At 40.9% G+C, this 19,151-nt stretch overlaps 1 protein-coding gene across 1 annotated transcript in view; it reads left to right on the forward strand.

Moving 5' to 3' along the window:
* megf6b (multiple EGF-like-domains 6b) overlaps positions 1 to 19,151 on the forward strand; it is a 70,669-nt gene that overhangs the window by 7,368 nt on the left and 44,150 nt on the right. The window contains exon 4 of the mRNA XM_074643747.1: positions 5,314 to 5,418. Within this exon, the coding sequence (XP_074499848.1) occupies positions 5,314 to 5,418 (105 nt within the window). The remainder of the gene's footprint in view (positions 1 to 5,313; positions 5,419 to 19,151) is intronic.

The raw sequence follows: 19,151 nt of genomic DNA on the forward strand, positions 1-19,151 counted from the left end.
TCCATGGGTGGTCTGTGTGTGTGTGTCTGTGTGCAACAACTATGTCAGCGGTTGTGGGGACGGCATCGTGCATAGCTGAACACAACTAGAGCCAGACTCATACAGAGAAACAGACAGAAATCAACCAACTGAGACATAACATGGTGAATTGTACGCCAAAACGGTGGTGTAATTTAGATTCCATGAAAATACTGCTTCTGGTTACACCGACGTATTCCTTTTGATCAAACATGCAGCAGAGATTGTAAGGTCATATGAGGCTGCGAGCAAATACCAGTTTACTGTTTGATACTAGCTGTAAGAACTTGTAATGGGAACAGATTGTAGAGTTATTCTAGTATAAGTCTGGCCAGCAAACATGACTGTCAAAGTTCTCAGACAAAAAGTAAACATGGACCTAAAGCAATCGCATGACATTGCTGTCCAGTTACAGATGTGGATGTTTTTGTGGGATGGTGAATGCGGCTGTGCGGAAATTAGCCAGCTTGTACAATATATGAACACGCTGCTTGTTTTATGTTTCCTGACATGTGTGCCATTATCATGTCTAATCCACATCTCCGTTGCATTAGAGCGAGGAAAAGAGAGGAACTTTACAATGCAGTGGGCCAAACGCTGACCATGTGTGGCAGGTGTTTTTGGTCGTGCTTACTCTTTGTGATGTGATTAAATGTCCATATTCTCATCCATATATAAGGATGAAAACACATTTCTCTCAAAGGAATCTGTGTGATTTAGACAGTGTGATATATGATGCAGCAGATGCCCCAGATATTCTAATTACAGGGTCTTTCTTGCTCACTTTTCGCTATGCATTTTTGTGCCTGCTTTGTCAAACTGACCTAGTTCAAATGGTATTTAAAGTCTTTCCAAGAAACCTGCTGGCCCTGGTTTTTACACAAACTCTTTGAAATGACACATTCCTCTGCATAGCAAAACATGATTTGTTGCCTCAAAAATACAGTGCTCGGCTCCACGCGTACCAGTTGTGGCACCAAGCGGAGCCTTGAGCGCCGGCCTTTGTGTCTGTGAATTGCCCTAAATGCGGTCTCCCTCTGGGTTGCACTCTAGGGGTTAAACAGATCGACGGAGCCTAAACAAACACTGGGCTGCCTCTGTGCTGATGTGGTCATCCCCTTCACAAGCTGTAAGGGTGACACCTGCTCGCTGGTTTTCAGTTTCTCGGCACGAGCCGCTGACCCCTGTCTCTTCTTTTTGTGGGAGCTGCTAATCCTCTCAGAGAAGGTGTCTTTGTAATAGAGTGGAGGCATTCACAGCGACAGATGAGAGTGAATTTTATGCCACGCTGCATGCCACATTAAGAAATTATTTCAGGGAAGATTAAGCAGCGTAAGGGGCTCAGGATGGGGGCGGCCCAAAAATGCCCTGGTAAGCTGCCAACAATCCTGTGTATGTCTCACATCTCAGAAGGGGGAATGTAAATTCCCCTTGTTGTCGCTTGGCCGTGCTACCCTGAAGTGACTCTGAGAGACATCTGACCTTTTACTTTGTTGCTGGTAATTAAGTTAATTTAAAGATTTTTACCACAATTTATAAATGTCTCATTAATTTAATCTCTCACAGCTGGTGGTGATATAATTGTCCTGAAGAATTTGGATCTTTTTGCAGTTAAATCCCGACCACTGGGTAATGCATTTTTCTGCTCGTCTGTCATCCGTAGCTGTCACCACACCAAAATTCCCTCACATTAGATAATGACAGAAGTGAGGATAGATATGTAGCTGTATGTTGAACTACTACAGTGTATCACAGCTTCTGTAGCCACACAGTCTTGAGGAACTGGAAGTCATCATGGGCAGATTAGCAGCGGTGAGGTGGTCTTCCTGTTGGAGTAGGATTTCAGCGGCTTCACCAATAGGGTACGATTTTAGTCTAATAGGTATTGAGCACAAGAACATTTATGTATTTCACAATGATGTCTGTTTTAGGTTGTGTGTGTGTGTAGACTCCTTGGATGGTCCAACTGTTGAGCAGGTGTCTGAGGATGGAGCCAGATGACATGCGGATGTTTAGACTGAGGGCCGGTCTCCAAGGAGCCCTGTGAATCTTCTGGATGAAATTACTCATCTGGGATTATTACAGATCACTTATTCATGTCCTTCTCCTTTTGTCTGGAAATGTTACGCTATTCCCCCACTGCTGACACGATGCGGTCGAAGCCAGAGTGTGGATATACTTTAGTCAGTTTATATTTTCACAGCCTATAGCATCTTTTAGTTTCCTCAGCTGATCAGTTTTATGTTTAATTGTACCTCTTTTTAAAGTATATGGAGTGGATATTAATGGAGTGGATATTTGTATACAATTAGGGCTTCAACTAAAGCTTTTTCTTTAGATCTAGTCCATCGGTCGTGTCTAGGTAGTAACCCTCGATTTGTGAAACTCTTGCGAGATGCTTAAGGTTAGGCATTGTTCTTGAATGGTTATGGTTAAATAGGTCGTCGGGCGGTGAGTCTCGTAAGAGTTTTCACAAATTTAGGGTGACCATCTAGACACGACCACAATTTTGCAGAACTGACCATCATAAAACAGAAAAAAACAGCAAATCTTAACATATGAGAAGCTACAACCAGAAAATGGTTACAAATACAACATTAAATGTGCTGCTACTATACACGCAACACAGACACAATGAAGGGTTCAAATGATAAAGGCAAGAAAAACAACAAAAACAAGAACAGGGATTAGATCAAATTCACACTTGTCGTGTCTCCATCCACGTATATTTTGAAGTATCACGTTAGAAAAGCTGAATGGAAAAGAAAAAACTCGATAAAACTTCCTCAGTTGCGCAGAAAGGTTTTTGCGCCCGATTGAAGCAGTGACTGACTGATCAGCTGTTTCCCATCTTCCCGGATGTTCCCATAACGCGTGAATGTTGTCTTCGTCTCTGGACAACATGAAACATGGCCAATGACATGAAAGAACAATTAAAACTTGCCCAATTGAAACAAATTCCTGAAGGACCTCAAGTCATTTTTCTCTCATAGAGAGATGGCCAAGCCGACTTGTTTTGTTTCCAATTCGCAACGTCTACTTCTTCTATTCCGTTTACTGGCAGATTACAGCCATACAAGCTTAGAGCACCAACATCTGACCAAACTACACTGTAGCCAAGTTTATTCACTTCAAACCAGTTGATGGCAATGTGCCCAATTCATTTTTTTTTTGCAACATATCAAAAGTTTGCTTAAAATTCACTTGACAATTCAAAGGAACTATCTTCTGTTTCAGCTGTCCTGGGCACATTGATACCATCTCTATGACCATATATGGCCGATAAATGGCATCAGAACTGGCAGCGCCTGGTGTGATGATTGGTCATGCTGTCTCTGGTTGGATTAGATGGGCAGAAAAATGCATATCTGGCAGAAGACGCACAGTTAAACTGGCATTCAGAGGGTTTCTTCACAATCATCTGAGGGGAACGATCGGCATTTATATTCCTCTAGTGATTAGATAGGCCGCGCTTCTTCACTCGCAGTGTCCTCATGTTGGCAGTCGGAAAAAGCGATGATAGACATCAATCCTCTGGACCTGTCATCACTAAACACTGTACTCTGCTCAGGAGAGTGCAAACAACAGGCCTGGCTTAAACAGCTGTGTCTTACTTAGGGATATTAGCCTCGACGCACATCAGATAAGCATACAGGCGGGGAGACTTCAGCACGCATGTACACACACATTTTTAGGTGAAGGACTGTCCTGATTAATGTGAGTGTTGTGTTAGTGAAGGGAATGTGATGGTACACCTCGAAGGTGGATTCCCATGTTTCGGAGCTACCTAGTTTATATATCCTGGATTCTTTGAATTTCCCGTCTTAACTAGCGTGAGCAGTTTGACTCGCAGGGATTTATGGGCGCATTGCCGAGGGCTCCAAGAGATGGATGAGCCACGCTCACCCTGTGGCTCGCTGATTTTTATCCCTATGACTCACCCATGCACATCTGTATGATCACTGTTTGCGTGAATGATCAAAGTTCAGTTAATCAATCAAGGTCATTCTCAGGTAACATTCTCAAACTGTCAGGCCACTTTCCCTTTTAACCCCAAGAGACCCACATTGACCCGTTTTTGTCTTTTTTTAGATAGCAGGTAAACAGTAGATGCTACATAGATAAGTTCAGCACTGTGTGTCAAGTTGTTCTAGTCATGAATCAGAAATAAACAGGAATGAATGAATCAATGAATTAAAAGAAATTGTGATAGTGTGTGAAAGGGCTAAGAACATTATGATAGAAGTATGTGAAGGCCATTGCCATGCTCATTTATGTCTCATAAGTTGTTGCGGCAATCTTTTGGGTCGATACCATTTGTCACACAGATATGTTGCTAAATTTAACCAGCACTATTGTTCTGGAAACCGCTCAGAAACCACCTTATTGTCAATATACGTAGGAATGCTCTGGGTCACAACAGGTCATTTTAAACAGTTGTCTTGCTACAATGAAATGGCTACTATGGGGACTAACATCATCACACATGAATACAAATTTGGCTCATTGGATCCACAAGAGTTTCAGCTTTCCAGTCATACCCAATGACTATTGCAATTCCAAGACTGGTTAGGTGCCCCAGTATGCAGAAATATTCAAACACATCATTTTCAGAATAGGCCAAAATAACACATTTGTACTGCATGCATAAAACTGCATGTTTTTTGCCCCAAACTGCATGTGATTATCAGTGGGCCTGTCTGTAAAGGGGAGACTTAAGGGTACCCATAGAACCCATTTTCAGTCACATATCTTGAGGTCAGAGGTCAAGGGACCCCTTTGAAAATGGTCCTGCCAGTTTTTCCTCACCAAAATTTAGCCTAACTTTGGAGCATTATTTAGCGTTCTTCTCAACAAGCTAACATGGTTGGTACCAATGGATTCCTGAGGTATTCTAATTTCGTATGATACCAGTACATATGTAATGTCAGTCGGGATCGCCGACGATCAGGATTAAAAGTCATGCGAGCTAATACCGCCACTCATGTTGAACACTCAACATCACTTGAATCACTCACAAATGTCTTCCACTTGGCCAAAAGCCTGTGCCTCTGCTCAGAGAAAGCCAAGTGGTGGATTCCTCTCACATTGGTTCGTGTGAATGGAGGAGAATCAAGGTTCCTCCTTAGTCAGGAGTGAACAGGCTGATGATAAGGCTTTGATAGAAAGAGGTCAGCGTTTGAAACTGAAGATGTTGACATCTCATGACAACAGCCAGGTGTCTCTGCTTCACTTACTAATTTTTTTTCCCCTGTCTTTCTCTTTTTCTACCACCCTGTCTGTCCACATGTGCAGCGGTGTGCAGCTACGGTGTGTGCTTCAACGGGGGCCAGTGTCGGGAGAGATCCACCCAGCTCTGTGACTGTCCTGCAGGGTTCAACGGTCCCAGCTGCCAGTATGGTGAGTAGAAACATCTTGACTATGGCTACGGTCCAAATCACATACTTCTTTTTACTTTTAGTACACACTGCAGCTGCCCTTACAAAGTACATACTGTTACATGCAGAATGCATACAATAGGGACATCCTACTTTGTCATGACATTGCGCCTTAAACTAATACCCCCTTGCTCATATACCTGATGAGCAAAGGATTATGGGTCAGAATAGCCAGAAAAGCATGCTGGCCTGCATACTGCAAAATGTGACCGGATGTAGTAGGACATCCTGGTATTTTTGGCGTTTTTTCATTTGTCATACTATGTATTGGGACATACTAAATCTTTTTCTAGTCTACTAAATAGTACGGTAGAAATGGTATTGGAACGCACAGTAAGTTTCATCTCTTCATATTTGTTTGTGCTCCATTTCTTTTCTCCCCTTTGATTTTTTTCTGCCACTCTAGCATTATAGTGTAAGAATAAAACAGCCTACCTTTTGTTTTCACTAAGGGAATGATTTGAGGGGATGAAACTGTCACACACTGCACGATTATGTGAAGTTATTCATTTTGACGCGTCCATTTTCCGTCACTGCCAGTGGATGCAGTTACAGTAAAAGTAGGAATCATAAAAACTCTTCAGATGGATTGAAACTGATAGCAGGTTGACATTTGATTAAAATCACCTTTTTTTGTCTCTTTGCTGGATTCTGATCCATTTCAGTCCGCTCTCCAAGCGTCCCCACTGAACTTTTGTTTGAGTGATCGCCTTTCTCTACGAGTGAATGAGAATCTCCTCACATCAGCAGTTGGCTTCTTTACCAGCAGCCCTAGTATTTTATCAGCAACTCCATTGTTGAATTTGAGCTGTTGAAGTAAAACAGCGGAGGATTCTGTTGTTTTTCTGATAACACCACACGACAGGAAATTCCTCTAATGTCAACTTCTTACCAGAATCATCCATCTGTCCCTCAAATTAGGCCCTCCTAGACACTTTGTTGCATAAGTCCAGTTCAAACTGCGGTGACAATTGAAATTCATGGTCTCCTTTTGTTACGATGGTCTGACCTAACTTTACGCTCTCTGGCCAGCATCCAGGAGCACCAAGTTCATCTCTAACTCGCTCACTTTTTCATCCACACGTGATTTTCTCAAACAGTTCTCTGGTGCCACAGATGTAGCTTCATGACACCCTGTAGCTATACCTTCACCTCCTTTTTGCTATTATAAGACTTATGATCAAGCCTTGGGAACTGTAGCACTGACAGCCCGTCTATATGATCAGAGCTCTCTGTGGTAGCTAAGCTGACTTGGCTTTACTGATTACTTCATGCTTGAATGAAAGACTTAATCATAAGGACAGTGGATCCATGAACACACATGCCCATCGAGGTGCTGATTAAGGCCACTGACAGTTTATCAGGAAACTATCAAAATATTGTCTTAATCGGTATCGGACAAAGAAAAAGACAACAGGAAAGAAAACAATATCTTATTCTGGTTTAGTGTCTGTGTTCCTAAGATCTGATGAGATATGAAAGATGAGTTCCTGTTTCTGACTTCAAAACCATTACTAAGATACCAGAACATTTACACGTCAAATATATTTATTGAAATATGTAACTAAATCTAATCCAATGAAAACATCTCTCTCCTCTCCTCTTTTGGCTCCATACCAAATATACAGCGCTGTCAAAACTCAAACAGTTTTTCTCATCCTGTTGCCACATTTTATTGCTTTTATTCATGTTCTCATTTTTAAAATATCAAAGAAAACATGAATACTGGGTTATGAAATCTTTGTCTGACACAAAGTTGAAGGATCAAAACTCTAGCAACACTTCATAGTATTAGAACAAATGTATTGTGAGACACACACACACACACTGTGCTCTTGTCTATATTCTGTTGTTGGTGTGTGTCTGAAGAAGACAACATTGCGTAGCGTGTTTTGAAGGCGATTTTTTTTTAATGCCAGAATTGATATATTTGCTTCATTTGAGTCTATGCGGAGGTAGAAGGAAGTTACTGCTTTTTAGCCGTCACTCGCATCTCTGTGGTCAAATCGTCCGACACTACAACTCTAGAGCACCCATACACTGACATTTATGTTAAATGCATTCAGACGGCCCCGATTGAGCTCACTATGGATGTATAAAGAGAACAAGGCTGACTGCAGAGCTAGCGACGGACTTGGTGAAGTATCGTTATAGTATCAAATCGGGAGATAGGTGTATCCTCCCAGCCCTATTATAATTCCTTGTCTTCATTCAGTTCTTGGCTTACGGACATTTGATTTTTGAATTATCTTTGTATCCCATCAATATAAAGGTTCTCATCCCTTTTGGTTTCGCTTCCAGGCAGCCCCTGAGCTCCACTGTTTGATATCAGTGCAGACATCAACTGCCCCCCTTCCCTTTCCACACATTGAGATCCGCCTGCATTGTTCTGCATTGTGAATGATAGCTGTCATCAATGGGCACCTAGGGGCCCTAGCTGGTGGAGAGCTATGCAGCAGACCCCCACACCCTGGCCCTCCCTTTATTGGAGGCTATCAGTCCGTAAACTATCTGGCAGTTATATTGCCCTGTGATTGGCATAGAATAGACGCTGGATGGCGGGTGTGGAGCTGTCAGTGACTCCGCGTGACCGGGGGCAACATTTGGGATTATGGGAGTCGGACACACAGGCAGGAATACACTCACAGCTGTCCCTTTTTTGAGGTCCTGCATGTGCCAAATACAGGTCACTTCGGTGTCGAGAGTCCTGAGGGTAAAGGGAATAAACCGCAGGCTGAGTACAAAGTGACTCATCGGAGAAACATCACTTCTAATGAATGACTCTTTTAACTGACTGACGGCTCTGATATATAGTTCAGCCGTTAACAAGAACACTCTGTGGTGGTCAGGCAAATACCATTTAGTTGTAAGTCTGTCACATTCTTGAGCCCCAGATAAATAACCTTACACAAGCTGCTGTTATAATTCAGTTACCGCTGCGGTCCACATGCTGCACACAACTGTCAGTCACCGCTTGTTCTCTCGTCCTGTTTACGTAAAAGCTGAAGCCACAGCGGTGGATGTGGCTGAGGACGAATGCTTGGAGCCGCAAAGACCCACTCATCATTTAATCACTTTAGATGGCAATGTAAGCATTCCTCTGCACTCGCATGTGGCGATATCTCCTTGAAGTGCTTTTGATGTGGTTCGTCTGTATTTGTGTGCAGCAAATGTTGTTTATGTCGTCCAAAGGGCCAATTAGTGCCCTGCTTTCAATAGTTGTCTGACGCTGTCATCTGTTTTGCCTTTTAGTCCCATTGTGTCTCAGTGATGATGCGTGAGACAATAATTATTATTATTTTTTGTGTATTTGTGCCTTGACTCTGTGGTAAAGAGAGGACCGGTGCCTAGAGGCAAAGACAATAAATCCCATTTATTTGAATGGGTCGCCTGCCTCGGCTCCATACTTCCCAAAACCATGATACTATCATACAGTAGGATAGATCATTTCTAGGTTGTATAATTTGACATGACTGATGGAGACTTCTGAAGATAAGTCATACTCTTGTAAATTACTTTCCAGACAGCAGCAATTTTTAACAAAGGTGGGGCACATGTTGTAACATTGGACGGGATTAATGAAGATAAGATGGAACTTTATTTTTCCCGAGGAAAAAATGTTGTGCAGCAGTTGCAGTACAAAGTAAGAAAGAGTATAATACAATATACAAGTATATCGAATGCAAATAAAACAACTATAAAGATTCAATAAGGTGCAAAGCCAAGCGTACATTTCAAAGCCCTGAAACCTATTTTATTAGCAACTGTCAATCAAACCTGACCTACTAGGGATATTTATTATTAATTCTGAACTTTAGTTTTGATTGACGTTTTTTTTTGTCATAAATATTTAATGTTGTAAGGAAATACTTCTGCATCTTTCGCTTCACATTTATAAGTTATAAATTAATTACCAAATCAAATAAAGCACTTGTTACAGAACTGGCAACCCTTTTCTGTAGCCAGGTACCTGTACGTATGAAGTTTTTTCTACTTTTGCTCTGAAGTCCTTTTAGAACTCTTTGTCTCGTCTATATCCAGTGGGATTTCGTCACTTGGTGCTTGATGCACTCTGAATCCAGCCTGTCATCAGTAGACAAGTGGTATCCTCTGGGATCAAGAGCTTCCAAGGCTTTTAGACCTCTGGCAGGGCAGATGTCTTCATACCAGCTGACATCTGGACTCAGCCACAGACATACAGACAGACGAACAGAAGAGCAGGCAGACACTGTTTGTACATGAAACGTTACCGGCTTCTTAGTTCAAGAATCTTGAAGCATCTTTTAAAGCTAGCTCTCATGTCCTGTAAAGAGGTGAAAGGTAAAATGAATGTTATCTCAAATACATAAAACTGATGGATTGTGTAATAACTTTCTAAGAGTTATTTGATACGCATATAAGGAGGAGGAATAAGGAGTCAGTGATATCAAAGTTAAATTCTTGATAGCAGGGAAACATTTTTTCAAATAGACGTAACCCGATATGAGAAAATACTGTATTTCTTCCTTTCCCACTGGTTTAATATGTGTTTATTAGGCTTTTTTTGTTGATCCCAAACTGAGAAATATTTTACTGAAAGAGCTCTTTCTCTGTTACTGTAATTGCGACTCATTTATTTGCTCTTTGCGAATGATTTCTGAACCGTAAGCTAATATCTTGGCTGGGTTTGGGGTCATTGCAATGCCAGGAGGACCAGCATGTTCTACACATCTCTCAAGACAGACCCTCTGCTGATGGCTATCATCATTATCTTTATTCTGTAATGTTTACTTCAAAGCAGGCTCCCAGGCTCAGACACGGCTATGTTGGCTTTGAAGCTTAGTCTGTTAGTATGTCATACAATCTGTAGAGCTAATTGCATTCATCCACCAAGATTATGGTCAAATATAGCTACTTAGTCTGATTTTGTACAGCTATTATCTAGCAAAATAAGTGCTACTGATATTTTATTTAAAATCTTTCAGAAACGGATATGAAAAATATGAAATATATATGAAAATAATGCCCCCCCCCTCCCCACAACTAAACTAAAATCAAATATTTTTGTTCATTAGAAACATCAGATATACAACTAAAAAGGAACTTTTCAAATGTATATCTTTTTGTTTTTCCTTTTACAGCAAATTAACAATGCAAACAAAGCCGTAGGGATGGCAAAAAAACCCGATTCACCTTTGTATCGCGATTTCTTTTTTTTTTTTTTTATGATTCTGAAGTTGATTTTTTATCGCCAGAATTGATATATTTGCTTCATTTGAGTCTTTGATGAGGTAGAAGGAAGTTACCGCTTTTATTGTCGTAGTCTGAGTAATGTGATGTCATATTCGCTCCGTATCCTTCAACCAAAAAAAAACGCAAAGAGCCGAAACAACAAAGCAGAGAACGGCGGAGGGTCTGCGTGGATACAACCTGCACCCTCAAATGTTAAATCCAACGTGGTAAACACCACACATACAGTAAATTATGGAAACACTTGCACACACTGCATACTAACTCTGTTATGGACAGCTAACTTTATCGTATTGCCGTAACGTGCGGTCAAGCCAGCTGTCACTCGCATCTCCGTGGTCAAATCAGTCGACGCTACAACTGTAGAGCACCCATATACTGACATTTATGTTAAATGCATTCAAACGCCCCGATGGAGCTGACCTTCGATGTATAAAGAGAACGGAGCTGACAGGAGAGCTAGAGATGGACTTGGCAAAGTTAGCAAAAGTATACACGTGTGACTACGTCCGGTTTTCAAAATAAGGTGTTAACAAACGGAACTGTATATACAAAATATATGTATGGAAATAAAATTGATTGGGTTATATTAACCAGAAATATAACATACTACATGAACCTTATAAATTAAAAAGAAAATACCATTAATTTGTGAGGGAAATATCTTTATTCTTTGATTTTGGAGTTTGCGGAAAAAAAAGAAAATTAAATTAAAATTGCCTGACGATGACTGATATATTTGATTCAGGACATGAAAATCAAAAAGTCCCTAGAAGTGTATGATTCAACTATTTCCCACGATCTAGTGTTAAAGAGTTAACAAAAATCGCAGTAAATTGTAATATCAAATCGCAATACTTGTAGAATCACGATACTTAAAAATGGCAATACATATCGAATCAGCACCCAAGTATCGTGATAATATTGAATCGGGAGATAGGTGTATTGTCCCAGCCCTACAAGGCAGATCCTATTTTACTTTTACATTTTGTGGCATCAATAACACGTATGCATCAATAACATGTTCTTATAGCCCTGAGATGCTCCTCCATTAGAATCTCTTCCTGTAATCCAGAAAGATTAACACACAAGTATTGAATATGATGTCTCCAGAGTTTTTTTAGTTAAACCTATAAACAGTCGACTGAAGCTCTAAATAATGAGGTCAGTTATTTCTACGGAGCCTGTTGGTGCATGACGCGAGTCCTCCACAGTCTGCTGGCCGAGGTGCTGAGAAATTGCACAGGGGGAACACACTGAGATCTGAATCTGACCAAGTTTACCTTGTGAAAGATGCAGAGATGATAACATGTCTGAGGGTATTCCTCATAATGTTTCTTAACCTTTGATTAAGACGTTCTGTAATGTCGGATCACATGGGTCACAATTACACAATGACAACTTAGTACATTTACTAAAGTTTTTGAGGTGCCTCTATTTTCAGTATTACAAGTTCATGCTACTTAACTTCTCCCCTATTTCATTTCAGAGAAAATATGGTACTTTTTTTACTTCCTTACATTTATTTTTAGATAAAGATTTCACTTTCAAAACATATGAACAATTTATAAAATATAAAGCATTGTTAAAGATTGATTAAAATGCTGCTTACATGTTAAAGCTTCAATAATAGTGCAATAATATTGATATAAAGTCCTGTAAGGGGCGGTTTTGAGTACTTGAGTACTTTTACTTTTGATAATTTAAGTACATTTGGCTGATAATAATTAAATAAATACATTTCGATTGCAAGACATAATTATCATTTGTCAACATAGTATTTTTACACTGTGATATTTCTACAACTATTGGAAAGTATGAGACCAAACGTGTAAAATTTGGTCCTATTTTTCTATGGTGTATGTTTTTCAGTATCGTGGTTATTCTGCTTCTGTCTTGGAGCTGCATTGTGAACTCTGCATGTTTGTTACCATGGTTGCAAGGTCACGACTCCAACCCTGGGGCTATTGTGGGAATTCAGTGTCTTGTTAAAGACTTACACAGAACCTTTGAAGTACACAGACTTGAACCAGGGTCGTCTGGTCGACAACTCAATGTAAGAGAGAAAGATAGCTGTAGAAAACTGTAATAACAGGTAATCTGGTCATCACATAAGACCACTGACATCTGACATGCCGCTTCCCGATTGTCTGTGAAGTACGTGCTTAAGTTTTTCTTAAGCCTGGGATGAGTTTGCGTGTGCAGCCGCAGTCAGCGAGGGTGATTTCAGATGTTGTTCTTCGCAGTTCCTCCTCTAATAGCTGTCCTACTCTGCAATTACGTAAAGTTCAATAGTGGTCTTTCCTCAGACAGCAGTCCAGCGGCCTGTTGTAACCTGCCTTTTGTCACCTCTCTTCTCACCTCACACACCTACAGACATAGTAGATTCCCTTAAAGCAGGCCGTGGGGGGAGTTCTCCAACTGGTCCATGTTTGTAAAAGTTTGATAAACTAGATTGCTTGCCCCCCAGAAGACCTGCTTGCAGCGTTGTCGAGAACCGCAGCGTTGTCAAGAACCGCAGTGTAGCTGCGTTCACCCACCAAGTGTGATGTTGACTGGGTGAACGGTTCTCAAGATATGCGAGGGGCAGTCATACATACGTACATACGCAGACCGACAGAGATTCCTTCCTATGTAGTTAGATCAGTGGTTCCCAACCTGGGGTCCATATTTGTTGGCGTTTAACCTTTCAAAAACAACATTTTGCTCAACATTTGCTGTCCCGCTTGCCGAACACAAAGACAGGCAGCACCTGTATTAACAGGGCGGTCTAGCAGCAATCTAACCGCATCACAAATTACATTTCTTTAACCACAATAATAAAAAGTCTATTTTGGCTTTAACACTCCAAAGATCATATTATGTATCTTCATTCGTTTGGCGAATCCCTCAAGACGTCATCTTTTTATTTATGTTGACGAAACTGACGAGTTGTATACATAAAAGAAAGTTGATTTAATAAAAAAGAAGACTTGCTTATTGAATACACTGAATCACCTCATTCAAAATGAGGATTTTGTTCGAGAATTTATAATAAGTAACTATTTCCGACTTGGTCCAGAGATGTTCTGTACCAAATTTTGTGATGATTGATCATAATGTGTAGGAGGGAAAAAATCTGATTTGGACACAATTCCAAATGGCGGAAAATCAATCTGGACGCAAATGGGCGTGGCTTATATAGATAGATGCATCTGGACCCACAAAATCCAGGAAAAAAAAGATTTTTCTGAGACTTATGGTTAAAAAGTAACAGGCCAAAATGTAAAGTTCATTGTTATAGCGCCACCATCCTGCCAAATTGCACCACATTCGACACTGCACTCCCTTGGGTCCTGAGCAAAACACCCGCCAAGTGTGAAGTCGGTCGGATGAGCGGTTTTTGAGATATGCGAAGGAAGCACGGAAAGACAGATTCCTCGCTTTATAGAGTGAAGCGCATATCTTTCCTGACACAAACATGTCTTTTTTTTTCTTTTTACATGTTTGTCAAGGTTATTCCTTCGTAGTTATGGTAACCACTGAAGCACATAAGGTCAAATGTGACCAAAGATATGGGTGGGTCATGCCTCCCAGATGTCAAATTCCAGTTAACTCATTAGTGGCATGTTGGTGAGAAATACAGCTTAACTTTGCTGTTACTGACGGCGGTTTCATATTTGAATACAACATGCAATGATATGGTATTTGCTCATCTTTTACTAGTCTTGTAAAATGGAAAATCACCAGCGATTATAGTATCATTAGTAACTGTGTGCTTAGTTAAGCTGATTTACGTGACAGTGGTGACTTTTGTTCTCTCTCCCTGCGCTGAAGATTGCAGAGGAGCAGAGAGGTCAAAGGTCAAGCCCTCATGTGGATCCAGTATGTGCTATTTTAGAGCGGCCTCGAACTCCCGTGGCTGCGCTCACTGGTAATGAACAGCAGGAAGGCTACGTGACATCTAACCCTATTTGAAAATATGAGTTAACTGCTATCATCACTGCTGCCCGTCAAGCCGTTAAGAGACTGACAGTGACGGGACGGAGCAGCAGTGACTCACAGATGGTATCTGTCATGTTTAAAGGATGCAGGGGGCCATGTTGTAAAAGAGAACATCTCTTCACCGTATGGCTAAACCATTTCACACATGCTGCTCACTCTGGAAAGGAGTTTGACTGTCAGTTGATTAGTGAGGAAACACTCTTTGATTTTTCTTTGGTTAAGTATATCGTGTATCTGCTGTTCCCTTCATGTTCGGGACCACTGAGGAATGTGATGAGAGAGGAGCTTTCAGCATGTCGGCCTTGGGACCTTCCCCATTGTAAAAATAAATCCCTGAACTCCGAGTCCCATTGAATGGTTTTTACTTGGGATCAAGAAAAAAAACATCTGAAAAACCTCCTAGCTAGCTGAGCACTTTAGCGAGTAAGTGCCCCTAAATGAAACACACATGCCGGCCCCGGTCCTCATGGCTGGAGGTAGGACAGTGTTCTTGCCTCAGCATTGAGTTAGTGCGTGACCCCATTGTGACGATTAGCCAGTGTGGCTGATAATATTAATGGGCCCTCTTTCACTAAGAAAATATAAGTTTTTTTGGAAACCAGTAAGTGGTCCACGAAGAAGAGGAGGTGGAAAAGATCCAAACATGAAGATTTTCACGTCAGCCTTTAAAGAATGTGAATTGCTGGAATTTAACAACCTGTAATCTGAGGCTTCTCTTAAATTAAACTTGAAGGTACCTTGCAAGGCTTTGGTATTAGCTTTTCCTTGCATTTACCAGTTTATATGCTGACAGAGAGTCCGTCACAAGCTGATTGATGACCCTAATCGGTGTCCTGCACCTTGAACCACTTTTAGTTTTTCAGTTTGCTCCGCTGCGCACATTGACATTGTTTCTTTTGCTCATTTACATTTTTTTCCTTCATTGTCTGGCTGTGCGTTGTATCCCCCACTCTGCTAGACATTGAGAACTGTTCTGGTCCACCTTTTTGTCTCAAACCACTAACTTCTGCTTGCTGTGAATGGGCCCTCCCCTCCCCCAAATACTAATGAGGGCATGGACATCTTTGTTTGTTGGTCCTCTTTCTTTAAAGTAGTGGTTCTCCTGATTGATGCTGATGCTGTAGCAAAATGGGGGTTACATTTGTGTTTTTGTTGTTGTCGTCTTTGTTTTGATGTGACAACACATCTGCTTTGCCAATCATGATCAGCAGCCAGCAACCCCTGAAAGCTGAAACTTACATTTTAGTATCATGTCCTGAGCAGTGACGAAATTTAGTTCCAGGAGCTCGTCCCCAAAGCCGTTGGAGAAAATTGGAATCAAAACCGTAAAAAATGGCTATGCTAAACATAACGTTTTATTTAGTTCCTGCAGTGGAAAAGGTATTGGTTGACGGGTATAGCACAGTGATATTTTTTTATACGCTCTAATAAGACAATTGGATTACAAAGTAGCTGTGACCAGCTCAAATCCACTTACACTGTTGGCAGCCTCATCATAGAAAAGATTTCAGGAATATCGCACCTTAAATGTTTCCTGTTTTCTACTCGACGTAAGAACTGTGAACTGTTGGCTGGGTTGAAAGACTTAAAACACTCAGCCATAATTCACATGGTTATCTGTTATTGCGGTCAGCTACCCAGAGCTAAATATGAGCATTAAAGACTGTGATGCCATGGGATTGTAACGCTGTGAGATGCCCAGCTGCAGCAGTTTGTCACTCATGGTTGGTGTGTCCATCCTCCACTGAGAGGTCAAAAGGTGTCGGGCATTAGGTTATATAACTGTTTTATAACGACCCATCAACACATTTGTTTTATCTGCTCAAAATTGGGCTGTTATGCTTTTAGAGCATTTTTTAAGTGGGAGAGAAAAAGTTGTAAAAGTCAAATGGCTGATAATGGGATAGTAAATGTCTATAAAGATCACAAGCAGTCTAAATCATTCTAAGGGTTTCCCTTTTCCTCTCTGATGGGCTTAACAGGCTACAGCTGAAATGCCTGTGAACAGGTTGAAGTCTGCTTTTTTACTTTACTTGGAAAGAGTTATGACTCCTTGGTTGTAACCTCAAAAACACAGAATGTGAAAAATGTTGTAATGAGAGGTGTTTTAGGAACAGAAAACAAGGTCAGGTGACATAATCTTGTTTTTCAACGCTTTTGTTTGGATAATGCTTAGATATTTTTTTTTTTGTTACAACACAATCTCTCCCATCAGTCATAAATTTAACTTTAAATGGACCCTTCACGGAGTCACTGGCATGTTTTCTATTTTTTTGCCATTTGAAGGTTTAATCCCGTTCTTTGAGTATTGTTAGCAGCCAGTTTAGCGTGACTTCCAGAGCAGCTGAACTGAAGGAGGCCATGGAGATGTAAGCACTGCCCAAAGAATCAGAAACTCCCAGAAACCGTTTTCTCACACATTCTCCTCCGTTTTGTGCTGAACTCCTCTGATTCTTTGTTTTATTCCCTCTTTAGTGAGAGCGAGTGAAGCAAAGGATAAGAAAATGGATGTGGAAGGAATGTACAGAAGTAAACAGTAGAGATCTGTGACTGTTTCATGGTGAAAAGTCACATGTCTAGGGCCACAATTTATGATTATTTTCAGTATTGATTCATTTGTCAAGGATTTCTTTTTATAATCATTTAATCCTTTGGTCTATAAAATGTGAGGAAGTAGTGTAATATGCTACTCACAATTTCGCATATCCTTTCATGTATTTTTTTTAAATTGCAAAGATATTCTGTTCACAATATTATATAATAGAGAAAAGTAGTAAATACTCACATTTGAGAGTTTGGAAACAGTAAATGTTTGGCATTTTTGCTTTAAAAATAATTAAAGGTACCGTGTGGAGTTTGTGAGCACTAGTAGCGCTGTGGAGCATTTTTTGTACCAATGGGTCCACGTTTTGTTTTGTTTGACACACATGCGATACATAGTCCCACCACCGGCTTCACACTATTCCACTGATCGACAGTTTGCAACGGTAACAAATAAAGAAACAGCAAAGGCAACTTGATGTAAATAATACACCATGTGTTTTATTATATTATATTATTTAAAAAAATGACAACTAGAGTTGTTCCGATACCGATACTGCCCAAAAACTGGTATCGTGTATTGGCGAGTACGTCAGTCTATGCACCGATCCGATACCTTAATTTATTAACCCAGAAAGAAATCGACTCGTTTAACCGGAAATCAATTCTTCTTCACCGCTCCAAAACAGTAGCCTTCACTGTGCTGTCGCCCTGGATGTATCATGGCTGCTACTGGCAACTACTGTTTTAGAGCAGCGAAGAAAAACTGATTGCAGGTAGTTTGTCACGTGACGATAGCAAACTACAACAGTGCGGTGACAATAGAGAGTATAACGGTAGTCAGAGCGAGGAAAATGTCAGCCATTTGGCAATATTTCACAGTGGAAAATCCAACAAGTAAAATGGCGATATGTACAGTATGTAAGGCTTCCTATCCATTTTTTTTGATCACGCTGGTATCGGATCGGTACTTGGTATCGGCCGTTACTGCAAGTTCAGGTATCGGTATTGGTATTGCAAAGGAAAAAATGGTATCGGAACATCTCTATTGAAAATTGTATGATGACGGAAATGCATTCAACACCTTTGTCAGGTTTCATTGATAGACATAATGCACTTTGGTGAGTAACAATGAACGTAAACATAATTAGCAATGACATTGACACTGAGAAGGGGTTATATTTTTTCTTTTGCAGGAATTGTTTGCGATCCCTTGTAAACAAAAGCATGGATCCTGAAATTCAGTCAGTCTTCCCTCTTCCCGTGTTTGCGGTCCCATCCTGAAACAGTGTGAGATATTTAGATTTAACCCTGAGAGAGAGAGAGCAGACTTGTTCCTGTGAAATCAGGAAAGGCACCTCTAATGAGAGGGAGTGCGTTGCAAGGGGTCTAAGGGTGGGATACATCCTTGCCCACCTACCTGCCTTTGCGTCCTGCACAGCACCCTAATCTCCCATAATTGTGCCGAGTCTGGGCTCCCATTCTCATTAGTCTCATTAGGCTCTTTACAGCATTCCTGATGAAAGGTCGCTCCTGGTCACGCTGGGGCCAAGGCCATCAAGTTAGTGTAAATTGGCAGTGACAAGAGTTTGCAAAATACAATTAGAGGAATAATCAGCGTGGACTGATCCCTTCATCTGCCAGTGGTGCCCTGATTCTCCTCATCTCCCCTACCTTTTTACTGCATTGAAACTTCCATATCTTCACTAAATCTGCCTCTGCTGCCTTTGTTCCTCCTTATCAGCTCCATATGTTCTGCACTGAACCAAGCACTTCACTTCTAATCTCTGTTTTCCCTCCACCTATAATGTTATCTCCTTTGTGGTGTATTATCTCCATATGGAAGCCACTTAGCCTAGGGGAACGTTCTCCCAAGATTGAGCTCTCTTTAAATGCACAGCCAGCATCTCACTGATGTTTCCTGAGGTGTAAGAAGCAAAT

The sequence above is a fragment of the Sebastes fasciatus genome, chromosome 1 (assembly GCF_043250625.1).
Source record: "Sebastes fasciatus isolate fSebFas1 chromosome 1, fSebFas1.pri, whole genome shotgun sequence".
NCBI lineage: Eukaryota > Metazoa > Chordata > Actinopteri > Perciformes > Sebastidae > Sebastes > Sebastes fasciatus.